At 41.4% G+C, this 27,542-nt stretch overlaps 1 protein-coding gene across 1 annotated transcript; it reads right to left on the reverse strand.

Annotated features, from left to right (window-relative positions):
* Positions 1 to 4,184: 4,184 nt before the first annotated feature.
* On the reverse strand, positions 4,185 to 26,371 carry dpy19l1l (dpy-19-like 1, like (H. sapiens)). The gene is made up of 22 exons (XM_080720956.1): positions 26,024 to 26,371; positions 24,527 to 24,551; positions 24,313 to 24,400; positions 23,297 to 23,434; positions 22,779 to 22,899; positions 20,914 to 21,007; positions 19,658 to 19,715; positions 18,479 to 18,570; positions 17,882 to 17,981; positions 16,936 to 17,013; positions 15,240 to 15,326; positions 14,379 to 14,438; positions 13,394 to 13,474; positions 12,698 to 12,799; positions 11,530 to 11,601; positions 10,444 to 10,535; positions 10,028 to 10,052; positions 9,095 to 9,214; positions 8,622 to 8,796; positions 8,013 to 8,112; positions 7,088 to 7,213; positions 4,185 to 6,463 (listed from the first exon to the last, which is right to left on the reverse strand). Exons 1-22 carry the CDS (start codon positions 26,256 to 26,258, stop codon positions 6,292 to 6,294), a joined length of 2,241 nt encoding a protein of 746 aa, XP_080577082.1. The 5' UTR covers positions 26,259 to 26,371; the 3' UTR covers positions 4,185 to 6,291.
* Positions 26,372 to 27,542: the final 1,171 nt, after the last annotated feature.

The raw sequence follows: 27,542 nt of genomic DNA on the forward strand, positions 1-27,542 counted from the left end.
CTTGTACATGGAGCGATTGGAGCCTAGGCTATCTTATAGGCCTATGGGCCGTCAGGCGCGCAAATATGGATTGTTTATGTAATGATGATAATGATATACCGTAGGCCTAATGCAACAGCGCGACAGACAGACAGCGTCGTGCATAACTGTGCGCCTTGTCAGTAGCTATACTGTATATTCATGTCCATCAGTTTTGGGCCGACGATATCATTTGATAACAAGACAGAGTCCAGACCCCAGCCAAACTGCGAAAAATTGCCGATCTACAAGCTCACAATGAGGTGTGTCTACAGACTACACAACATGCATGCTTGCGAGTTTGCAGATCTGGTGAGCTACCCAAAGGCATACTATTGATTAGATTTGATTAAATAAGCATGTCACAGTGACCCATTGTAATTTGGCAACTTTCTTGAGCCTATTTATTGTTGAATCAAGTAGGCGTATAGACTATATTTATTGCTCCTAATGATTAAAAATTAAGCCAGCAATATAGCCTACATTACAGCTACGTGATTTCATCTGTTCTGTAGGATATTATTAAATCATTAATGGGGAATGACGTCGTTGCTGTCCGTGGTCCTGGAGGCAGGCTGGCCCAGGTGCCCACTGAACGGCGGGGGGACAGGCGGTGGTCCGCGGGGCCCGGGGACCCCCGGGCTGCCTGGGTGTCGGCGCCGCCTCGGTTCAGTGTATATAAATGTTTTAATTGTCCCTCCATCAAACCATCAAGCTTGAAGTACAGAAATAATACTAGCCCGTTACAAGATTGCGTTGAGAGAGAGAGAGAGAGAGAGAGAGAGAGAGAGAGAGAGAGAGAGAGAGAGAGAGAGAGAGAGAGAGAGAAAGAGAAAGAGAGAGAGAGAGAGAGAGAAAGAGAGAGAGAGAGAGAAAGAAAGAAAGAGAGAGAGATGGGGGAGATGCGCACATAAACTCATTCCTTTTTTTTTTCTTCTTCCACCCCTATGAACTGCCGCTATACGCACAGTTGAATCGTTCGCTTAGAAGCAGCGGCCGCGCGTAGAAGGGCTTTCCTAGGGTCGGAGTGGTGATGTCTATAGCAAAACGGGGACACCCTGCCTTTCCGACAGGTTTATTCGAAATGGCGGTATTTCTGAACCGAGACGTTATAGGGTCGTAAAGGCGATGTGCATAGAAAAGAGGGAGCACCCCGCCATTTCGACCCATAGAAGTCAATGGTCGGAGTGGCAGGGCGTCGGAAAGGCAGGGTGTAACCGCTCAAAGTGTGGGGCGCGGGATGCTATTGTGGGGCGCGGGCGGGATGCTATTTTAGGGACCCCCTAGATCAGTGTTTCTCAAACTAAAACTTTGAACGTCTCCCTTGACTTTGACAGTAAGAATGGAACAGTTAGTTAGGGTCAATTTGGTTCCAGTTTCCATTTGTTCGGTTTGATAATGATCATAATGAGTGGTTATCGACCATCCTAATTCTGCCCTGCAAGCGTTGTTTTCCGTTGTGTGCGGAGGAAGGATTTATTGGATTTTTTTTAAATACAGGTTAAAAACATGTTCGTCCCTGGGTGGATTCGAACCACCAACCTTTCGGTTAACAGCCGAACGCGCTAACCGATTGCGCCACAGAGACCGTGAGAAGCGCATCACAAAAATGTGTTATTTATTAGTTATGTGACCTCTCTGGACCTACGTACAATCTACGTCTGGCTTTGTGTGTATACTAGTATAATGTGTGTATCATGTAAGTATTTTCAGCACGGAACTCCATGTATAATGGAGATATGACTGTACCTTTTCCTTTTCCTATGCAAACTTCTAATAATGAATCAATCAACCAAATGGTTCCATTTTGTTCCAATATTTACAAGGCCTAAAAAATACATGCAAACTGTGGTTCTTGAATTTTAAAAGCTTGAGAACCACTACAGATTCAGATTCAACTTTGTTTTAGATGTGAAAAGAAAAGTGGGTGAAAATCTTTAATCTTTCTCATATTATGAAGTTTGAAGAAAAGGTTAAAAGAATACAGAATAAAAATGGAATGAAAGAATGAAACAAATAAAATCAGATTATATAAATAGGCTCACCATTGCTGTAGCATGATGCTGTGACCAGCATTTTCAAATGAGTCTGGATTGCTCAGGGATTGCTGCTCCAGTATGCACTTGCTGCCATCTGCTGGGATTATCTGGAATTACCTATTAGGACAATAGATATTACTAGTAAGACGCCTCAGGGCGACATGCGACAAAGGGCAAGGTCGCGCCAATTCTTGGCCATCTGGCCACTGATGTATATCGGACCAGTTGGAGATCCATGTACCTTTAATATAATTTTATAGTACATCCCTTTTATTCCCATACATGGAGATCCCTGTCTGAACCAGCCACACAGATATGGGCTGTCTTCCTCCATATATGGGCATTCCCATATGAAGTCCTGTTAGATATGGGCTTGATATTGATGACATCAGGGATCTCCATATATAGGCATAAAAGGAATTCTGCACACAGACATGGCCTTGTCTTGGCCATCTGGCCATTGGCCAGTGATATACATGTATATCGATGACATCAGGAATCTTCATATATGGGCATAAAAGGGATTCTGGGGAATACCCAAATATGGATTTTTACATAGGTGATGTCACCTGTGATGTGTCAAGGGAACCACAGTGTCAGGCGTGACCTTCAGAGATACACAGATACGTGGACATGATGTGCCGGACATCACAGTGACATCAGAGCATGATGTCAGAGCGGCAAATAGACCGTAAAAATGTGTACACGTCTACACGTGGACAAGCTGTGACACAGCTTTGGTCACAACCAGTAAGACTCCCTAATCGGGAGATAAGCGCCCGTCAGGTCGCAGCATGATTTTAGCGCAAAATGTGTAGGAGCAGTGTCCAAAAATGTGTTTGAAAAAATCAGCCAGATGGTGGCACTATATGGGACAGATCTATGTTGATGACATGAGTGTAGACATACTGTGTACCGATTTGCGGGATTTTAGGGCAAAATCTGTAGGAGCAGTGTCCAAAAATGTGTTTGAAAAAATGGGCCTGATGGTGGCGCTATATGGGACAGATTCATGTTGACGGCTCTCTTGGTGCCGCCGAGGCGGACGCGTGGGTACCGGCCCCGGCTCTCCCGGTCGCTCCTAGCCCGAGTTACGGCATTTTATGTGCGCTGCAGTGGCGGGGGTCCTCCACTAGGGGCATCCATGCTGGAGCACCAGGAGTCGGTGGTCCCCGGGAATTCCCTGTGAACAGCCCCGTTTGGGTGGTCATTTGATCATTTTTGCACTTTTTGGCGGCGGCGGAAGGGGGTCCCTGGAGCTCCGGGGGTCCCTGGTGGGGTGGAGGTTGTGGATTGGCAGGCAAGGAGTGTGTGTGCAAAGTTTGGCATGGATTGGGGCAACGGTGGCGGAGATATGAGTTGGGGAAAAGTGTGACGTGACGGACAGACTAACAGACTGACGGACAGACTGACAGACAGCCGGTGGAGGTTTTGGTAGTAACTGCGACCTAACGGTCGCAATAACTCTACCGGTAAGACGCCTAAGGGCGAAAAGCGCCATCTGTCTTGGCCATATATGGATTCTGTTAGTGTGGTTCTCCTAACAGGGCATCATCTGGGATACAATCCCTGTTATGCCCATATATGGATGATCCCTAACAAAATCCCTTTTATGCCCATATATGGAGATCCCTGCTCTGAGTATCTGACATCGCTAATCCCTTTTATGCCCATATATGGAGATCCTTAACAGAATCCCTTTTATGCCTAAATATGGATATCCCTGCTCTGAGTATCTGACATCACTGCAATGTCACCTTTGATGTCACAGTGACACATCACCACAGTATCAGGTGTTACATGTATACATAAATACATACATACGGACAAGCTGTGCCGGTTCTGACAGTAAACTGCGACCTATGGTCGCAATGACAGTGGTTTTCAACCAGTTGTCCGGGGACCACCAGTGGTCCTTGAGGGGATTCCTGGTGGTCCCCAGCTAAATGATGGACTTGCTTGGAACCAAATGGCAGAGGGAAATTCCCTTTTTTTTTTCAAAGGCAGATTGGTCTGGTTTCCAGGCTAGTACTGGCCAACTCCCAAGTGTTACTGCATGATGAACTTAAAAACAGCATGCACACTGAGCAGAAACTGGTCTGGATAAAATAAAATAAAGGTCAGATACAGATAAGAAAGGTTTTTATTTTTAAAATACAGACAAAATAGACAAATATTATAAAAGACATAATAAACAAAGCTAGGCTTGCCATAAGAATAATTATTTACAACAAAATGTAACATGATGTGTGGTTATAGCCCACTTCCTAAACAATGGGCTCTTTGAAGAATACTTTTACATGTGAAATGTGCAAAAATCAAACTAGAACATGGTGAAACAAATACAATATAAACCATTTATACTGTATGGTTTCTTGATCAGTAAGCTCTGGCACATTTTGTATTCTTATTAGTCATTGATACCATTGTATTTGAGAAAACCTTAAAAGTAAAAAAACAGAGATTTTGCTAAAGTGCTATGGTACGGTTATGTCTATCTATGGCATCAAAATATGTTGTAAGGTACCTTGATGCTATTTAAACATAGACCTAAAAAGAAACCTGTAGCATTTACATAATTCCTAATTCACCATTGCAGCCAATGTCCATTCTTTTCATTTCGTACATTTGGGTTGCGAGAGCCTTTGTATACATTTTTGGGACATGCATGTACTCTTTCACAACCAACAGCACAATTCTACTTCAAATAATTGCTGAGTAAGGGTCAAAGAACTGCATTTACTTCAAACACTTGCTGAGTAAGGGTCAAAGAACTGCATTTACTTCAAACACTTGCTGAGTAAGGGTCAAATAACTGCATTTTGCTGAGCAAGAACTGCCTGCTGTATAATCATTCACATTTAAAATACATTTAAACAAGCAGTGACTGAAAATGATTACGTCATCAACGTAGAACTGCTATTGTGGCACCAAGTTCACAGTCAGACTTGACTGGGTTAAAGGCCGCTTTAATTTGACTGCATTGGCATAGTAAAGGCTACAGATAACATAAGAGCTCTACCTTCTGGTGAGGGCATCACAACTTACAGTACGTTGTCGTTACAATACTGAAATAAGTAAGGAGAAAACAAAGAGTGCTACTATTTTGAAAAAGTTCACTGCTACCAATTATTGGGGTTAGTCAGGGTTTTAAAGAATCCAGTCTTTCCAGCTGTCTGGAAGTAATGTATGTGTATATAATATTTGAAATGTCTAATGACGAGCTGACACTCGTCACTCGCAGCTTAAAAAAAAGCTTTGGCAAAAATAACTTTCCACATGATGGGAGTATGTACATAACTAATGTTGTGTAGGGAACAATCAATTAAATTAAATCAATATGTAGATTTTATTTTAGAATTTAAAAATAATCTCTTACCACAGGAAATTTAAAAATTATGTTGAAAATTCAAAATGAACTGACCTCAATCCTGAATAATTATTCAGTTGCATTATTATTAAAAAGCTTAAAGAACCAAACTTAATTTCCCTGTGATTCTTTTAACACTTTAAAACACCACTTACCACTGACAAAAATATGTCACAACACCCTTCAGCACACACATTTTGTATAAAGAAATGCTAACACAAATAAATTATAAAAAAATATAATAATACCGAAAACCTTTCAAGATCAATTATGGCATGATTCAAAAAATGTCAACACTACATAACAACTGAATGGATATAGCTGTTGTCATGTTTGCAAAGGGTATTGCTTCACAGTTGGTGGACATCTTTGATCGGTCCTGGCAGAAAAATTTAAACTCCAAAAGCAAAAGCCAATGAAAATTACTGATAAAATAAAACAAACACTGATGTCTGAGCTCAGGGTTGTGTATAACTAAATTCAAATACAAAACAATATTTTTTTGTGTGTGTAAAAGAACCAACACAATCAAGTAAACAAAGAAATGCAATGCCTCATATCTGGCATTGAAGAGCACCAAATCAACTGAAATGTGAACGTTTGGGGACAACGGGAATACAGCAACTGGCATGATTAATGAACTCTGGGGACGACGTGGGGGGCTCTCTAAAGTCACCAACACAAAGGAGAACCCCAGGGCCTTCTGAGGTTACAGGGGAGTGGAATATAAAGCAGCAAATGGCAGTGGTTGCTCCAACAGAGACCCTACAGGGAAAAGAACCTCACCCCCAAGACACAACAGGCTTAGTGCCAGCGTGGAAAAAAATACTAGATAGTTGGTTATGTAACAGTACAATCCAAATGTTATCTGACCTCTTTGGCAACTTTAGGGACTTTGAGAACTTTATAAACGCTGTTGTCGAAGACGGTGGTGAAGTGGGGCCGTGAGTTCCTTGTCATGAGGCTGCAGAGGGGGGTGTTGCCGGCATTCTGGGGGTCCTCCACGTCCCAGATCTCTGGCATACTGCAGCCTGGCCTGACAACAGGACAGAAAGGAGTGAAGACTGTTATTAAGGCTTGTTCAGAGTCCTGTATGCTAGGTGTTGTGTGCGTTTGGGGTGAGAGACAACATTTTTTTTAAATTCCATGCATACATGTTCTGTGGTTTTAATCTGGCCTAAGTGTTCCATATACCTATTTAACCACTAGATGGCAGTTGCGAAAGTATGAAGACTCTCAAATATGGACTTGAATAAGATTGTGATACAACAGAGCTTTTCAAACTGTGTACTGTCTTTTTTTTAATCCAAAATGAGTTAATGGCCCAGTCAGGGGAGCAGACCAGGTTTTCTGCATATTGAGGTACAAGTTTTCTGCATATTGAGGGTTTAAGTGGTTAACTGTGAGAAAACACACATCAACAACATGCATCCAACTCAATGCTGCCCAGTGAAAGTGCTGTCAAAAAAAGTCTAGGCTCTCAATGAAATCTATGAAAAAGTTTAATCTACAACACAATTTTATACAATATGTAGAGCTTCATCTCTCTCTCAGCAAAGGGGTCTTTGGCCTGAAAAACGTTGAAGACCCCTGGTCTAATACATTGTGATGTACAGCTAGGGATCCTTTTTAGACTAAGAACCCTGTAATGTTAATGTACCTGGTCCGCCTAATACACCATGAGTCCTCCAGGACAAAGTAGTCCACGTCCAGCCTCATCAGGTTCCTTTTAACCTCTTCTCCAGACATGCGACTATACATGGAGTACACCAGCTTGGTCCTCTCCCTGAGAGGACAACAGAAAACCTGGTAAAATGAGCCATGACAACAAGATCGGCGTCTCCAATCAACCCGATCATCCATACATCTGATCTGCTTGTTTGGGCTTTTCGCACCAGCATCTTTCTTTAGCACATCCCAGTTTCAATCAATCTTGATGACCATTTCCCAAAGCTGACAAGAGAATATCATGGAAAAGATATTTGACTCGGCATGATTCCAGGCCATTTTACATTTGTGATTGATTCGTTTACATTTGTAATACGTTAGTTGAGGTATGGCGGCCATCCACTATGTCAGAGCATGAGTGCAGACTGTCTGTGGTCAGTAGTTGACTTGTCTGGGGTCAGTAGTTGTCTGTTTGGGGTTATCTTGGTGATGCTCATATAACGGTAAAATTTCATCACATCACAAACAGGATCTAGGTTGAAGTTAGTTTATGTCAGCATGAATATTTTGACCTGCTATGTAAACCTTCCATTATGTATTTTAGATGTGATTGTGGCATGGGGGCGTAGAATATTGAAGATAAGGGATGTTTGATGTAAACCCCCTGGACATGACGCTAGTATGTTGCAGGGACTTACCCCAATCCAACCCTTGATGCAGAGTGGCATTCGGACTCATTTCTATAGTCTTTGGTGTTGGTTGATGCCCAAAGAGTTATAATATTTCAATAATCCTCTGCTGCCCCCCCCCCTCCCCCCCTCATAAGGGCTACAACTTCTACTTCTGTAAGGGGTGTGCAGCCATTATACAAGTTATCATACCATTAATAAGAAAAACATTTTGTGTACAGTGCTGACCTCAGACCAGCGTCTTCATAGTGGGGGTGATTGACGATCGGCCGCCCAACGGACAGTTTCACACTGGCCATGGTGGGCATGGCACCAGCAAATACAGACTCTGCAAAGTGCACGCAAACGCATGCAAACACAAACAATAAATATAAGCTAAACCGAGAGTTATCATAAGAAATGATTCCTGTTCCTTCCCCATTTCTATCCAATTGTCACAGGCAATCCTTAAAGGGTAGATTACGGGTTAATGGTGGAAAAAGTGAATTTATCATGAACTGAAATTACACCAACATCTAACTAAACAATAAAATGACCAGCAACACATAGGACTTGCGATTTAATTGTGTTTTTGCCGTTGACAATTACATTTATGTTTGGCTTATAGGTTTTGAAGTTGCACATGGCAGATATGACACCTAAATATACAAAGAATTGACTGACATATTCGACAACTTCATACTTAAAAAAAATAACATTGATAGTGGAAATAGCAGATCTACTATTTCCACAATCTTTTAACATGTTTGAAAATATATGAACTTTTTCAACATGGAAACGATTATAATTGTGATTAGAGGATTATGTAATATGTGACAGGCCTAGCAGCACACTCACTTGGATGGGTGTTCTCTTGGATCCAGTCCAGCAGTTCCTCCTGGGGCATGTTGCTGAACTCGCCTATGATCCCCCACTGGGCCTGCAGGTTGACTATACCCTGCACCGCCATGATGGCCACCATGGCAAACACCGCTAGCTGCAGCTTCACCCTCTCACCTATCCATCCAAACAACTGACACACAGGGAAAGCAGATGAGCGAGAGAGGCATTTTACAAAAAGGAGATTGAAAGAGAGAGAGAGAGAGAGAGAGAGAGAGAGAGAGAGAGAGAGAGAGAGAGAAAAAAAAGAGAAATCGGTACCAAACAGAAATTAAAGTGGGAAAAGTTCAACATTGAGAAAATGGGACATGGACACAAGCCTTCCTTATATTATATTTGTACATTCATAGGATAAAATCAAATCAAGGTAGAGTATACATATCTTTTACAAACGAAACAGACTAATACAGTGAAAGTAGTACAGTACTGACCCGTTTAGAACAGACCAAGGCGGCCATGATGCACATGTGGGGGGTGAGGAAAAGCTTCAGGCGCATGATGAGGATGGCCAACACGGTAAACGCCACCAGCTGGAGACTGTGGTACACCAGCTGAAAGAGAGCGTCAAAGCACGCATCCAAGTCACCAAAAGAAGCTAAAAAGAAAAGGCACGATGAACCAGAGGCACAAACAACAAATTAAAGTTAACCATAGAAGAACTTGCTGGTAAATCTTGGCTGTGGGCGGCATCCCTGGTCTAATCTACCAGACACTCTGATAATCCCTGTGAGCTCTGATCACACAGAGGTTGTTGTGTGTTGAAAAAGCAGTCCTCTTAGCGCCTTTAAAAAAAGCTTTTCTCAACTTTTACATTGTTCCACCACACCAAAAATGCAGCTCAGTCGGTAAAAACGGTAAACATGTACATAAATTAAAGGAGTAATTCATCCCCAAAATGACCTTTTTCTATCAATTAATCCCACAATGGAGACTTGAATTCATGGATATCCTTTATTTTTTGTCACATTCCAAAGGTAATAAATTGATTACCACCACTGGTTCCCTTAGGAGACACAAAGAGTCTCCTTTGTGCCATTTTCTGAACTTTCTAAAACTCTAACCGGTTGGACAATGGCATGAGATGAGTTTTACATTTTAAAATAATCTCAGTTTTAAAACTTTGACAGATGAAGGGGATTCCATACCATGGGGAAAATTGCCTGTCAATCCCCGGTAATGAGTTTAATAATGAAATCACTTGTAAGATACTGTATAATTGCTAGGCTTGTTGAGTGCAGTGAATAAACCAGGCTCAGAGATTGGACTCACAGCATTCAAATGCATGGGAGCGCAGTACAAAAATAGTGGTATTGGTGTGACAAAGCCACTGAATACAATTAGCAGTAACAGCCAGGAGTTCTCACCTCTGCTTTTGCTGTCATTTCAAGCCTGCAAAATAACACAGAAGTTACTGGATTATATTTATATTATTTATATTATAAAATCTAACTCAGTTATGAGGTGTGATGTGGCACACTCTGGGATAACATAACACACGACTAACAAATATGACTCCCAGTATGACACTTATTTTCAGTTCTGAAAAAATAACAAAACACCAATGCAGAACATTATAAGAATTATATAAAAATGTTAAGTGATCCTATAACAAGTGGAATACCATACCACAGGTTTTGAGAGAATGTATTTAGCATCCAGTCTAAAGCCAAATAAAATGAAAAAGTGAGGTACATTCAAGGGATGGGTAGGAGAGTGAATGAGAACGCTTACGTTCAGGAAAGTGCATGCAGACTGAGAGAGGACCCTACAGATGACTTACCCTTCAGACTCATCCTCATCCTCAGACTTGACATCATCATCCTCTGAGGCTTTCTTGCCTTCCATAAGGAACCTCACTATATCCTGGACCGTCTGGACAGATAGTGGTGTGGGATAAACAAGTTAGCCTGGTAAAGCAACCCGGTCACGTGAATTCACATTATCATGTGTGTGTCTAACCACTCAGTGCTTGGGGCCATTAATATTTAATAAATAAGAGACAATTTGGTAGCTACACACTTGTGTGATTTGTTTTAACCCATTATAACCAGGATACCAACTGCCATTTTAGATTTGAGTATACAGTGTATGTATAGCAACATATGTTTTTCAGAAAACTCTTTGGATTTAGAACAGTAGTTTAGAACAGTGGTTCTCAAAAATAGCAGATAGACAAGCTCACAGCGAGTCACTTTATGCCGCATTGCGAGCTTGTACATCAACATCATTTGAACAGATCATTTCCGTGAACGGAATGAGTCGTTTTGCCCACCACTAGTCCTAGGCACGAAAAGTTTAAGAAAGTCTTGAAGGGTTAACTGTCTCTCACAACCAGGGCAGGAATTGCAGGGAGGCCATGAAGGCCATGGCCGTCGTTGCCCCTCAGTTTGGACTTGTGCCCCTCCAAAAAAATGGCATGCCCTTAGGCCACAGTGGCCTTAATGCCCCAGCTGACTGTACCACTCTCTCGTCTGTCTCTTTCTTGTCAATATGTAGACACCAGCGTCTCTTTCTTGTCATGTAGACACCGGTGTCTTTTGTTGAGTCGCCATTTTTAAACCAATACAGTATCTTTGATTTGTGCAGGGCTGAGCATGGACCAGATTGTAAATACCAATTTATTTATTTCACAGCTGATAGTCTACACATCGAATTTAAAATCTTCCTTAACCCTTAAATTCAATTAATTATTTCAATGGACTAAAATCCTGTTTTATTTGATGGCCTTTCTGCGCTGGCATTTGGCCTTTGTGCCGTAAACAAATGGACAATACCAAAGGCCAAGTGGCCTTGCCCCTAAAATGACGAAATTCCAGGCCTGCTCACAACAGTTCTTGCCACAGGGTGATTATAGAAGTTAACTTACCTGTCTAGCAATGAGAGCAACCACCAGCACATTGACAGGGAGCAGTAATGTCTTGGTATAGCGTAGTGGTGTCTGAGAGATGAGAAGAAAAACAAAGATAAAATAAATAGCAATTCAAGTCAACGATAATCACTGCTGTCACACACACACACACACACACACACACACACACACACACACACACACACACACACACACACACACACACACACACACACACACACACACACACACACACACACACACACACACACACACACACACACACACACACACACACACACACACACACACACACACACACAAAAGATTATTTTGACTATTGCTTAAGTTATACTCAGTCGTATGATGGTTTCACTCTCCAAAAATAGCAGATCTACAAGCTCACAATGCATCATATTTTTGAAGTATATATCAAGCTTGTGCCTTGGTGAGTTCTGTGAATTTGGCCTCTTCCTCTCTTTCTTTGTATAGAGAGCATGGAAATTGCCTAACATCTCTGTGGTTTAGTGTCAGATAATAATTACTGATACTAAACGGCAGGCTGTTTTGTTTTCAACGCTCTGACATTTTCAGAGCAGAGCAGTTGACATTTTTCAAGCAACAGGGAGGTGAGATTGTCACACTGTTCCTTTATGCTCCGACACATTTGTCCCTTATCGTCCTCAGTTAATGCCCCCTTGACTGCAGCGAGCTAAATGTCAAATACTATGACACAATATTTTTTCACTTTGATTGAAACAGTTAACCCATTAAGACCTGGAATTATTTCATACTTTAGCTTTTGAAAAATAGCAGACATACAAGCTCACAGCGTGGCACCGAGTGCCACACTGCGTGCTTGTAGATCTGCTATCTTCTTTTTAATCTTTTTGCAAATCTTTAAATATATCTTTTTAAAATGTAACTCAAATCTTTGCTTCTGGGAGGTTCCTGGAACAACATATTTTGAGATGGGGGTCCTTGACCAAAATACATGTAACTTTGGGGGTCCTTTACATGTAAAGGTTTGAGAACCACTGATTTAGAAGAAGGATTTAAAAGACATTTATAGAATCGGGTCAAAAATATTCAAAGACATGAGCATGTACATCTGCTGTTTTTCAACAGCTAAAGCATAAAATAATGGTTAAAGTAATAATGTGTAATATTGCGTTCCAGGTCTTACATCCATCTCCATGAAGTCGAACTCGGCAGCGCAGGTATACATCAAGGTGTGGAAGTCCTGGTAACTGGTGAACTTGGACTTGATCAGGCCACTAATGTGAGCCTTGAGGGGAAGGAGAGAAAGACAAAGCAGTGTGATTGAATGATGCTGTACACAAGGATTACAGCTAAGCTGTTTGTTGGTATTTCAATTTATATAACTTTGTGAAAATGCTACACACATATCTACAACGCAACGGTTTACAAAACTTACGGTTCGGTTCTGTATTTTGGTGTCACGGTTCGATACTTTTTCGATACAAAAATAAACAGAAATGTCCTTGATTTATGAATGTATTTTTATAACTACGTATTTGTTTTGTTTTAACTTCGAACAATATGGTACCCAACCTCTAGGGTAGTGTTTCCCTAAGTGGGCTCTGCGGAGGGGGTTCCAGGGAATGTGGATGTGGAGTGGTATTGTATTATTTGGTACAGGGTCATTCAGTTCGGTACAGGGTCTTTCGGTTCGGTATTCGATATTCAGTTCGATATGTTGCACCCCTAATATCTACCTACCTGCCCATCTACCCACACATGTACGCACGCATGCATGCATGCGCAAGCATACACACCATTTATTTATTTACACCAACTATATGATAACGGTCTATTTAATGGTATTTTCATATAGTTGACTTCCCGACTTCCAGCTTACATCGTCAGAGGCTCCGAGGATGGATGACAACATGAACTTGAACAAAACTGTAGAGGTGAACCAAGCCAGTCCCTGCATGATCTAAGGAAAAAGACAAGACGGCAACAAGATGGGAAATTAATGCCAGCTCCCAAGAAAATGCTTCTTAATAATTATCTGGCAAGTATGGCTTCTCTATAAGCCACAGATCTAACAACCATCCTTTGGAGATACTGGTCTAACAATGAAATAGTCAGAAATAGCTAGTAAAATCTCAGGACTTGCCAGACACAAAAGTAGATACAGTAGTAGGCTACAGTTGCCTTACATACGGGCCTTAATAATATTTGGAGGGTTGCAAGGTTGGGAGCAAGGTAAGGAATGAAATAGATTTGACCAGATCACTAGGTTTTTAGCTCCGCTATCAGTGGGATGTTAAAGATGGTGATGCCGTTCAGTCAGCAGGTCGGAACCCCTAACACTTTGACTTTGGTCAAGACATCTCGATTCCTCACTTGGAGAAAACGTTTGTTGTGGACCAAAGAACTGATTATACGTTTTGATTCTAATTCTAACTGACCAAAAGTGGGCATGGCAGTGGGCATGGTCTATCAAAAGAGGTGCACACAGTAACTTCTGAACGGATTCTTACATCATGATACATTGAGGAAAGGCTTGCAACAGGTTTGGGGAGAACCGATTCTCATTTTAAAGTCTGATCAGCAGTTGAACTCCCTGGGTCACGGCCGTGAGCATTTTGTCTACAAGGGGGCCTTGTGTGTCACCAAAGGATTTTTAATCCAACATTGAATTGAGATTTCCCCAGATTTGTCGGCAGACCATCTTCACGTCCAAATGCTATAGCTGGTTACCTGGCTGTTGAGGGACACAAACCTACCAACAAGTAAAATATTTGGCTTATGACTCATGATTTCCTACCAACTTAGGAAGGGTGGGGGCGGGCAGGGTAACACACACGTCACACGTACACACAACTTCTCCTTACCCATGTCACAATTCCAGGTTTGAAGGCTTCAGCAAATTTGTCCTTTAATGCAATGATGGCCTACAAAGAAATACAGAGTTATTATGTAGCTGGAATATATGACCCAAACCACTAATATGTAGTGTGTGACACATCCAATAAAACTGTAACTATGCTTGTTACATTTCTTGACTGCTCTCAGTCTCAACTGCACTGTCCCAACAACACCATGCATACATATTTGATGAAATGTTGGTGACAATTTTCAACTGATAATTGTAGGGCTGGGCAATGTTGTTTTTTAATTCAATATGAATATGATAGAATATATTTTAATGCAGCATTAAAATGTCAAAATGATGTTATTAAAACTATTCTCATTTCCTTTTATCAGCCTAAAGAAAAATACATTAAAGCCATCCCCTCTCCATGTCTTCTTCAAACATTACAATGCTGAATTATGTAATTAAGGATGTTCAGTCTAACCACGGCAATATTGAGAAATATGAAATATCAACACGAGGCCCATTCCATCAGAAAACTAATTTAGAGTTTAACTGTCGTTTTGCTGCATTTGGGCAATGTATTGACACTGACAGCATGATGAAAAGCATGGATTTGGCCAGTTATTACACATAAACCATGGATTCTGTGTCACGCTTTTACACCACTTAGTGTAGTACAGAGCTGATAAAACAAACCGATTTCCTGTAAATATGAAGTCAAAGATTTCTTTAGGTAGATTTCTGGCAACAATACCAATTCCATTTTCATTAAGTCACAATGGCCAGTTTATTTACAAGACCTGACTTAACTATCAGTCAATCCCAGGGAATGCATTGAATCCATGTCAGAGGGCATCTCATGCTGCGTCCAACTCACCCAGATGGAGACGAGGGAGGAGGCGTAGAAGGAGGTCAACAGCATAGCGTTTCCAAACATCAGGAGGAAGCACACAACCAGCGTGACCTGCAGGAGGAGACAGGAGAGTTGAGAAGGCATTGTTCATCATGCTCCCTTTAGAAAATACCATTACGCTCCCCCAGGAAACAGAGTCGTTTCAGGCGTCTATCCGGCGGAACGGTAAAACTGCTATTCCTAAGAGTAACCTCTGTAAACTATGCCCAAACGGTTAAACCTAACCTTATTCCCAACCTTAACTTCAGTAAAACGGTGCCTAACCCTAAAATTATTTCTAATTAAAAAACAAGAACCGGCCCACCGAGTGGTCAGTGTGAGGTCGACAGGGAAAAATTAGGGTGTGTTTTGGGGCGATCGATCGGGTTACCCTTTGATATTGCTGTGGATTGTAGAGTGCAAACCACTGGCATCAGATAGCTTCTGATGGATCCAAGCTCAGAGAGTCAGGGATATGTCGTTTATAGAATAGAACAGTATAATCAATAGAATATAAAATGTCAATTTTCAAACATATGTATTCAATGGCAAGCTTTAGTCTTAATCCCTCGTTGAAAAATGACTATAGTATGTGCATATGATTCCATTGGTCTGCATATTTACACAGTGCAATGATTCACATGTCCTCGCCCCACTGGGGATAGAGATCACATTACAATACAACCAAGAACCAATTCTGTAAGTCATGCAGGACACACAAGCCTATCTTCACGTGTCCAGTAAGTAGAACGTTGTTCTTTTTTCCTCCTCTCCCACAGACACAGATACACATACCCGCCACTATTTTCTTATGCCAAGTCCTTTGAATTATGCAGAACCATATGCCCTCACACATCTCCACCATCTTAACACAAAGGGACGGCTGCTGCCGCCTGCTTATCAGTAGGGCACACAGACCTGGCCTGCTGGGAGGATTAGAGGTGAAGAATGTGGAGAAGGGTGGAAAAAGCATGCCTACACACCAGAAAATGCTGCTCACAGACAAACTAAACACACTCACACTTCTGTCCTTGGCAGAACAAACATGATTTTCTTGGCACGCCCACCTAAGCACTTTGAGGTTTAAGCATAGTTGGCAAACACTCATACAGTATAGCCTGATTTATAGCACTGGTGTCACACAACACAAATTGCCAATCTACGATATCGGTACGACTTTCTTTTTTGGGAAGACGCTTTCAAATGCTTTCTTTCCACCTCACCTGCACACGTTTGTCACCTTCTGTTGCACTAGATTCACACCAGCAGCAGCAGCCACCTCTATTCTTGGAATCGAGTTGTGGTCCACCAAGCGGCTCAACAATTTCACATCTACAACTTCTAATTTAATTTCTTTGTTTTCAATAATCTGTATTTCCATACAGTACTCCATGTCTGTCCATGAGTCCATCCAAAGTGTTGAGTGAGTATGCCTAGTCTACTCCACACCCACAGACTGAGTACCGCGCACTTCTTGTTGGCTGTCGCTGTCTTGCCACACAGAGGCAAATTCTTACTTTTGTCAACGGCCGCTGCTTTTTCAGAACATGCCAGTGAAATACCACTGCTGGGGTGAATTCAGCTAATATAACTTTATTCTGTTACCAATTAACCTTTCTTGTTTATCACTGTGCAAAAATAAAATATAACTATTCATGTCTTGTTTGGTAACATTGTTTACCATGTGAATCACCAGGATGGACTGCATCTTGGTGGGGCTGAGGTAACCCAGGATGTATGAGGCAAACAAAGAGGCCACCTGAAACACACAAAAACATATACCACCAAAAATCAACTCTCTATAACATGCAAATGATTTGCTCGCAATAGTCGGCGCATTGCACCACTGGGACACTTTCTGACACAGATTGAGCACAGCCATAATGAGTCCAACAACCAATGCTCAATGCCTACTGTACAAGCACATTTGGTATCACATAACGCTAAGCTAAGCTGTAGAGAAATGGGCTCATTAGTGGTTTAAAAATAGGGAGAAATGGATCAGAGTGATTTAATGAGTCTTTGTCTTGCATTAGCTTTACCACATTAGTCTGCTCAGATGCTGCTGGAGAAACTGCAAAGCAAGGCTATCTTCACAGTGTGAATAAAACTGTTTCAAGCAACACATAAATGCAAGGTTTGGTGTGACTTTCTGCCTGCCAGCCTCTGCTATATGCGATCTCCAAATGTCTCTTTCTGCATCTCTCACACATTCCTCCCTCCTGCACCTTCTCTTATTTTAAAAGCTTCACACATTGTGCTTTTTCTTTGAAGCAATGTCTCCCTCCAACAAAGCCCAAACAAAGGCGCTAATTAAATACAATGTTTTGCCATGTGACACAAATAAATAAGAACATTACATTCAGGACATACAATGGCAATATAAGATAATACATAATCAGATAATGGATATCATGTACCTGTCAGCATTCATTACATCTATTTCATTCTCTCATGTGCAGTTCTTGGTCCTTATGACAACTCTTTCTCTTGTTCCTTTATTTACTTTATTCCCTGGCGTGTGCTCCGTCTCCATTCCTCGCTGCTGCCACAGTTCCCTCGGAGTCTCCATTTTCTCTCTAATCTCCCCCCTGCTATCTCCCCTCTCTCACTATGACCTCTATTACCTGAGTGAGCAGCACAAACTGGGCGAACTGCCAGGGCAGCATGAAGCACAAATTGGAGATGCCCAGGGCAACCATGGCCATCCTGCTTGGGCTCCGTGTCCTGTTGGTGGTGAGACAGAGGGTGGTGGTGAGGTGGCAGAAGATAAGGAAAGATGAATTAAGACTGCAGTTGCACACACGCAAACACACAAACACACACACACACGCAAACACACACACACACACACACACACACACACACACACACACACACACACACACACACACACACACACACACACACACACACACACACACACACACACACACACAGAAACCTACTCCCCATACACAATGACTGCTGATTAAAAAGACTTATGCTTGAATTTAAGCACTAGTAGGTTAAAACTTTTGGGAGAGGCAACAGTATATTGATTGCATTAAAATGTTGATCAAAGGCAGGGCACTTCTCAGTCAAAGGAACACAATAAGATATGTCAGAGCAGGCTAACAAGTTCTTGAAATGGTCAAAGCTAGTGATCGTCATGAAATGATCTCAACGTCTTGCATAATAACTGGAATTCAAATTGTATCGACGGAAGAGAGAGGGAGAGTTACCGCAAGATGTAGGTGAGCAGAAGCATCTGCAGCACCAGGAAGGGGTAGCTAAAGCTCTCTCTCAGGGGTGGGGTCCACATCACACGAGTGCTCTGGGAACACAAACACAGACACACACACACACACACCCAGAGAATTAACAACCAAAACGTCAAAGCTTGGACCATGCAATGGCAGGTGGTTTGAGTAAAACACAGATTCCCTGTCTACTTAATCATTCACTGTCATTCTGTGTGATAGCATCATCTACGTGAATGCCTAAATATAATGTACAGGCAAAGAAATTAAATCATACACAAGTATGTAAATACCCTATGACTCAATACATGCGTGTGTGCAATCTGTGCATGCAACTGCGAGTCCACAGGTAATCTTGCAAACCACTGAACTGATCAGCGCCAAATTTCTTGTGCCACTGCCAGTAGAACAAGGAGAATATTCTTCACGTATTGTGAACGATGATTTTTGTGAATATCTTTCACATGATTTAGTGAATTCATAACCTAAGATCCACCGTTCTTCCCTATTTGGTCAAGATGGAGTTCATGCTGATGACGATGTCAAGCCAAATATGAAGCGACAGTATGAAAGATCACCAGGGAAGCCATAACCTTAGACCCGGTCTATTATTATAATTATTTGCATGACTATGCAAGATGAAGATGCAAAATCATATTCTTAAGTATTAACTTTCACCCAGTACATCCTAATGCCAGCCATAGGCTCATGGCACATGGCCATGGTTTACACTGCTAATTCCACAATGATAAAAAAAGAAACGTGGGAGGATTGAGATGATAAAGGAGTAAATGAGTGTATATAAACTAAATGTCAGTGTATTGATCAAATAACTCAATAGATTCTTGCCATCCGTATTCTGTATCAAAGGAGGCTGGTGACACACACACACACACACACACACACACACACACACACACACACACACACACACACACACACACACACACACACACACACACACACACACACACACACACACACACACACACACACACACACACACACACACAGGAAGATGTCTCTGTCGGGAAGAGGCTGTTCACTGTGCACCCTTTTGACTACGGTAATGAGTTCCCATTAACCAGCCTTGAGTTCAGCAAATGTATTCATTTTCTGTTCATTCATTTTAGGCATTTAACAAACCAGAAGTAGACTCACCTCACCGTGGTTAAAGAAAAAGCACAGAGTCGTAACCAAGCCTCCTAGCCGACTGCCGCTAGGAAGACAAGAGATGAGGGTCAACTTTCATCTTTCAAATGTGTTTACTTTTATTAGAGCCATGATTAGTTTTTTTGTACAGCAGGTTATTAATCAATGACCTTGCATGCTGATGAATAGCTGTATTAATTAGCTTTTTTTTTTTTTTATTGATGATTGACAGTGTTATATAATTTAACATTGTCGACATAATACCCACACTGTCTCTCACTCATTCTGTCCTACCTATGAAAGACTGCAACAAGGCAGGCAGCTGGAGCACCACACTACCTACAGGTTATGTACACTTACAGTGTATTTACAGTGACAGTGTATTTACAAACTCCATACGTAGTTGAGTGGAGTCCCTCAGGGATCTATACAAGCGTATTTTCTGTTTTAACTCTACATTAACTATCTTAAAATAGCTGATAGACAAGCTCACAACACGTTGTGTGTGTTGCGAAGCATTGTGAGCTTGTAGATCTTCCATTTTCTAGTTGTTAGGACTAACCATTGAAACCTCAATGGCAAGGATAAAATAAAAAGACTTGGCAGATGTTTCACTGGATGTCCCATCCTATCTTCACTTGCCTGCCCAGTTTCAAGTTCATTCTTTACGCTTGATCTGGTAATGTTAGCGGTTGATTTGCTGAAGCACTAGATGCATATTTATCTTGAAATAGACTAGCTGTACTTTGTTTCAAAAGCAGCTACATTAATTGTAACGTACGCTACATTTATTGTAACCTACGTAACAGAGGTAGAGACAGAGATGCTCGAAACAAACACTATTCTAGAAGCAGAATAGATTATAAACTTTGATGGTGGGATGGACAATGTGCACTTGTAGTGTACCTATTGAACAGCTATTGAAGGTGGCCTTTTAGTATGAAAACCACGGCAGTGCAACATAAAGGAAATCAATTTACGTGTCTGTAAAAGGGCAAAATAAGACCAAAATCTGCTGCCGTCATTGTCCGCTCAGTTAGGGGTTTCGGTGAAGTAAATAATCACAAATGGGACATCGGCACACATTAAATAAATTATAACGCTATGCATCGCAGCAGTAGTCACACAATGGACCCATTTGACTATGTGAGATTTTAATTTGCATACCTTATTTGCTCAATTATTTCTAGGTACAGTAGGCAAGGTGCTTTCTGGGTTCTACTCTCATGCCTATCTGACCATAAGATAAGAATGACCATAGTTACCTGAGGTACGTGCCATAAATGAAGAACAAACTCATCATCAGGCCATTCAGCAGGAACACGATCGTCACGTAGAAGTATGCCGGATCGCCCAATCCTAATAGGCATGGGTCACAATTATCACTTATTTGAATAATCGTTTTTGAGAATAAAAATGTATGATTAAAAAAATATTTGTATTATCTTAAAGAAAAATGAATAAAAAAAGATTAATTAGATTAAGAAATGAACCCCAGCGGGCAATGTCAGAACACTGAAAATAAATATAAAATATATATTTTATCACAATTTGATTTCTGATCCATTATCTTGTAGTAGAATTATCCAGCAGTAGTGAAATTAATCTGTATGGACATTATGGAAGGGTTACCACCAAGACATTATGAAAGGGTTACCACCAGGACATTATGGCAAATAGATCCAAAGTGTTTCAGGAGGGGTCCAATGTGCCATGTGAATTGGAAATAATCTCCCAGTTCAAGTACCTTGGAGTCATTTTGGACTCAAACCTGTCATTTAGGAAACACATCAATGTCAACAAGTGACGAACATAGTTAGATTCAATTTGAACATTTTTAAACAAATCTGGCCCTTCTTAACATTTCCACAATCCTTAAACTCATAGAACAGCTTTTCAATAGAGCCATCAAGGTTTTTGACAGAAATCCATACTAGTACCATCACTGTATGCCTTCATGAACTAGCTCCAAAAGAAAATAGACATTGGACTTGGCACAAAGTCAGACAGACACCATAGGGGGCCGTGAGTTACATCATGGACGTGGACTTTCACGCTAAGTGAAAGCCAACTTGTTGAACTGGTTGAAAAACAACCAGAATTGCAACTGCTTATAATTTCCCCTAGTTCAAATCAAAACTGTTCTAAAAGAATGTATTTTTTTTCTCTGTTCACATGTAGTTAAATATTGCTATTTTTGTATTTATGTCTGGGGACTACGGATGGAAATTAGCTTAACGCTAAATCTGGAATATTTACACATATTATACAGATTACTTCATTCTTGTTCGTTAATGTGTATTTTCCTGCTAAATAAAAAGTTGAAAAAAGGTTATTGTTTCAATAGCTGGGCCATTCTGAAACTTGATGAAGCTCAAACAAGTCACTCCAACTCAGCCCAACTCACACAATTTACAGGAGGTTAACAGCTACTGTATAACAAGTTACAGATCCCACTTTCACTAATACTTCTTATGCTGTGTGTCTCACACCAAGTATTATGTAGACACTGTGAAAACACCCAGCCCACAATGTACTTTTATTTAATGAGTCTCTAGACAGCTCCTGACCCCACCCTGACTCATCTGCAAAGTTTTATCCAAATCAGATTAAAACTGTCTAATCTATCACTGTGACAGATAAACCGATGCTGGCAATTAAAATACAAGCGCTCCAATGGGCACAGGTGGAAGAAGAAAAGCAATGAGTGAAACAAATCCTTTTGAATATGAATAAGATCATCATTATATTTTTGAGAAAATCTAAATTCAGCATAACCAAATTTCCTGTAAGAAAAGCAACGTCTTGAATATAAAACACAAATGTAGTTCAACGATGATGTATCTTCTATTAACTGCCGTCTCACCATAGGGCTGGATAAATGGTTTCTGGCCCGAGGCAAAGAACCCCATAAATGTTTATATAGCAATTAGTCACCCAATCGCTCAGCATGAGATTGCCGCTGTGTGTACGCCTGTACGGTGCATGTGTTCTGAATGAGTATTTCCAGGTTATTGGTGGGTGAATGTCTGTCTGTCTGTCTGTCTGTCTGTCTGTCTGCCTGTCTGCCTGCGTATGCCCTGGCACATGCATGAGTGTGATTGCAGATCGTCATGGTGACAGACAGTACCTTCACAGCTGTCGACAGGGGCCAGCCCCTCTCCTCTGTTGATAGACCAGCACGTCTTTGTAGGAATCCCAAAATAGTCCATTGTACCGGTGTAGATTCTGTACCAGCTGGCCAAGACCACCTAGGTAGCAGGGGTGGGTTGGGCAGGGGAGAAATATTTATACAAATTCTGAATTCACATCTATTGGCAAGTCCTTTTCCATATCTGTGTTTTTTGGCCATTGCATTTTATCTGTTTCGAGGATTTGTTTATGAAGCTACTCATCCCAGGCATTATTCCTGTTGAGCACTTGACTGCCCCAAAAAGAGATTTGATGTGTAATGACGGTCTTAAAAGAAATGTGACCGAGTTGTTTTGGTGCATAATAATGTGTATTGTGCACACATGCTTTTTTAGTCTGAGTCCTGCATTTCTCTATATTCACTCTGCATGTCTCAATATGCACATTAATCAATATTACAACAATGTCGTAGAAACTAGAAATGTTAGCTTAATTGAAGACTAACATTAATATTACCTCAGGATAGAGATTGAATCTCTTCAGTGTGTTAATAATCAGGGGGTACTCCGTCAGACCATCATTCATGACCATGTAGAGGCCATTCAGGAAGGTGGGTGCCTCAATGATGGTCTTGTAGTAAGAGTAGTACAAGCCCTGGAAGAAAACAAAGACACAGATACATTGCATGTTCTCACACAGAGAGACTCATTATAAAGCAATGATTTATAACTTGCTTGCACATTGTAATGTATCTCGTACCGAAAATAGCCGATCTACAAGTTCACAACGTGTTGCACTGTCAGCTTGTTGATCCGCTATTTTCGATGTGAGACTGTCTACGACAGCAACTAGGCATAAATCAGGCATAACGGGCTGTTCACAATGAGCATTGAGCACTATAACTTTAACGATAACTATATCATTTAACATTGTATTTTTTTAATTTCACCATCCACTCAACTTAGAACGATTTTTAAAGATGGCAGTGGCTAACAGCCCAGATGGTTTTAGACAATCCAGTGAAAGAATAAACATCTTATTTACATAGTGTCATCATGCCACGGCCAGGGTCATTCTTCAAAAGGACACGTTTATTCTGTGCCCAAAAACACAGTAGGTACTTTCTAGTGACTGCGAGGGAAACATTGTATAACAACAAAGGTGCAATTCTGGGAAAAGTGTGGTTTCCATTTATATAATATATTGTGAGGTCATGTGAAGCATGACCAATGCTGTCAGAAAAGGGACAGAAAAGGTCCACTGAACTCAATGGACTTTTGGGTTATGGGTTTACAGAAAAGGTTACAGAGAAACATCCACTGAACTCAATGGACTTTTGGGATTACAGTAAAGTCAAAAAGAAGTTTACTTTAGGTAAGGTGAAATAAACGTTCTCTGACCTAGAACAATAGTCTGGTTGCCTATAGCAATCACACTAATAACTATGAGCCATGTTAAACATGATACGAAAACAAACAAAGTATGCTGGACAAAAAGAAAGGCAAAGGCCCAGGAAATTCTGTCAAATGTACCATTTCAGTCCGAAAGGCCATCTCCTTCTCCAGGTTAGACAAGTGTGAAAAGTGTCTGTCATTCTCAAAGAGCAGCGTGAGATGATACCTAATCATAAGAGAAGGGACATATTAATCAAACTGACAAAAAAAGTAGTCCGATTTATTGTAAAAGTATTATGCATTGCTGGTTGGCGATATCAACACAATGAACAAAGAACAAAGAATAGCTTACCAATGAAGATACCCAGCCAGAGCAGCTGTGAATAAAGAGGGAGATAACTTGAAATAAACTTGGACGTCATGGATGGTCAATGTCACAACCAGTGACCACCAAACCCAAATTAGCACAGGATTGGGTTCTATATGACTAGGATTATACACAGTCAATTATTAGTTATAGTGGTTACATAACTGGAGCGGTGGACAGTAATGAAGTACACTTACTTAGTTGAGTACATTTTTGGAGTAGCCTATCTGTATACATGTATAATATATACTCTGGTTATATTTGTACAATCTTAGTTAGATGTGAGTTAACGTAAGTATAAACAAATTGTTGTAGTCCATATTGTTGTATGGTTTGGTGCTGTATTTATAACTGTATTTTATATTGTGCACTTTTACTTGTATTCTTTTTACTCTGTTGTAACAAGAATTAATCCCTGTGGGATGAATAGTGTTATATATCCATCCATCCATCCATTACATTAACATTGAGGATTTTAAAGTGTAAAGGTTGGCTGGCAGTTTAACCCTGGTGGACACGGCAGGACACATTGGTCGTTTAATCTGTTGATTACACAGACCATGATAGGATCCCTGGTCCACGGCTAGATCTAGATGGCTGCTACTGTGTTATACTTTGGGATGACAACAACGTTAGGACGTTTGCATGAACTTCAACAAGCTTGCAGCATACGTGTAGATTAGAAGAGCAAGCAGGTTGATGGCAGTGCAGCTTTGGAATGACAGCTACACCAGTCTAGCTAGCACCAGTTAGCGATCATTGAGATTTGGGCAAATGGGCATTGGGTGGGCACGAAATATAACTTAGCTAATCAGCTAACGCTACTGGTGGAGACAGCTCTGGTCCACATCTTTAGAAGGAGTTCTCTTTAACCCTAAGTCACCGATGAGCCCTTGCGCTTACAGCCGCGGTAGCCCGCCAGCCTCTCGTCTGTAGTCAAAAAAATAAAAAAAATACACTTTCGCTAATCACGAAAACAAAGACGGTTCTAAGATGTTGAAAGCGTACTTTCCTTGGTGGGAACACTCTGAGCACCCCACCTCACGTCTAAAATACACCTTTTGGCCATTAAAGAAAACATTTCACAGGAAGTTTTAGCTACTCCACACCGCCCTCTACAGATCTTGTCAATAGAAAACCCCATTGACTAGCTTTTGCCTTCAGTTAAAATATTTTAATTTCTGGCTAAAAAAGTGTATTTTAGACGTGAGGCGGGGGGCTTAGAGTGTTCCCACTAAGGAAAGTAGGCTTTCAACTCCTTAAAGCCGTCTTTGTTTTGTGAGTAGCAAAAGAAGATGTTATATTTTTACTACAGAAGAGAGTGTGCGCAGCCTTTCCTAGTGGCGCAAGGCAACATCGGTGACAGAGCGGAGAACTCCTAACGCTGTTGACCAGAGCTAGTGGAGACAGACGGGCGTCAGCTAGCTTGGGAAGCTAACACCAGCCACGTCTCTCTCTCTGACTCTTTCTGCGTGAACTTACCGAGAAGAAGAGTGGTCCCTAGCTTCATGAAAGCAGAGGGAGACAGTCCCAGCTTGCTCCTGATGCTCGACGACAGTCCGTTTGGAAGAAGGAAGCCCTGCTGGGAACCTTTCCCATCTTTGCCCGTTCGTCTACTTTTGCCAGAAAGAGGAGGAACAACAGGGGGACTCTTCTCCCGGTCAGCCTGGCTCGCTGCTTGCGTCTTCCCCGTCTGTTTTCTGTTTTTAACCACCATCTTTTCCCAGTGTGGGACCCGTTGTGCAGCCGGGGTGGTTCAGCTTTGCTGGGTTGCCCCTCCGTTGCAATCAAAGTGCCCGATTCTCCTGTATCTCTCTACGGCGCTGCTACCTGACTGGTGCGTTTACTCACACCCATTACACGCTACTATATATACAGATGTTATGAAACTGCGCCCCCAGCTGGAGCTTCTGAACGACTGCATACGCGTACATTAGTAACCATGGTAACAGGCTGAACTTGCGGTCACACAGGTCGTTGCCGCGTGTATCCGCGGCCACATTTTTGGGGGTCCTTGACATGACAAAGTTTGAGAATCACTGATATAGCAACATAGATTTTTCAGAAAAACTGTTAGGATTTAAAATACATTTGTGGAATCGGCCTATATCGGCGGTTCTCAAACTTTGTCTGTCAAGGACCCCCAAAATGAGAAGTATTTTATTTGGCCCCCATCTCAAAATATTTTGTTCCGGGGACCCCCAAGCAAAGATTTGAGTTTAAAATGTTCACTCTGAATTTGGGTCTTGCGGCTTGCCTCAAGCTAGATGCAGAATAGATACACTTGTTACCTAATAATACAGCATTGGTTCTCAAAGTGGGGTTCGGTTCAGGGACCGCCACTGTCCCCCTGGGGTCCTTTAGGGAGTTCCAGGGGGTCTCCAGCTAAATGATATTTAGGAACCAGTGTAGCCTACAAATAGAGCCAAATGGACAGTTCTAACGGGTCCATTTGGTTCCATTTGTACACTCAGAGTTAAATTAACATTGATTGTAAAATATAGATTGGGGTCTCAGAGATAGAAATCACATTAAATGGGGGGTCCGTAATGCATGTCAAACTGGGGGTCCTTGAAATTAAAATGGTTGCAGGGAATCACTGCTCTAAAGATCGTAATGGGGGTCCCTGGCATATCTTTTCAATTGGGGGTCCGCAGGCTAATGTGTGTTGATTTGGGGGTCCTTGACAAAAGGTAAGAAATGTAATACTGTCTGTGAAATAAATGTGGGATAAAAACTTGTATTTGGGGGTCACTGACAATGAAAAATCACCACTGGTCTATACTCTTGAGTAGGGGGTCCGTCGGGTAAGGTGGACCCCAGTCAGGGGTCCATTGGGTGAGTTCCAGGGAGCCCCAAGCTCCAGTCAAATGAGTATGAATTTATGAGTACAAAGGACCCCAATAGGGAAAAAAAGCCATAAGCTTTCTAGGGTTTTAAATCCTGGCAGACCTTGTATTGAACTGTACTTTTCCTGTGCTTTTTTTGTGAGCAAACTGCT

This window comes from Nannobrachium achirus (genome assembly GCF_963921795.1).
Source record: "Nannobrachium achirus genome assembly, chromosome: 2".
In the NCBI taxonomy this organism is placed as follows: domain Eukaryota; kingdom Metazoa; phylum Chordata; class Actinopteri; order Myctophiformes; family Myctophidae; genus Nannobrachium; species Nannobrachium achirus.

Coding starts and splice junctions, on each gene's coding strand:
- dpy19l1l (XM_080720956.1), bottom strand. CDS start 26,258: ATGGTGGTTAAAAACAGAAAACAGACGGGGAAGACGCAAGCAGCGAGC. Junction 8,797..9,094: donor CCTTGGTCTGTTCTAAACGG/GTCAGTACTGTA, acceptor CCTGTGTGTCAG/TTGTTTGGATGGATAGGTGA. Junction 8,113..8,621: donor CCAAGAGAACACCCATCCAA/GTGAGTGTGCTG, acceptor TGCACTTTGCAG/AGTCTGTATTTGCTGGTGCC.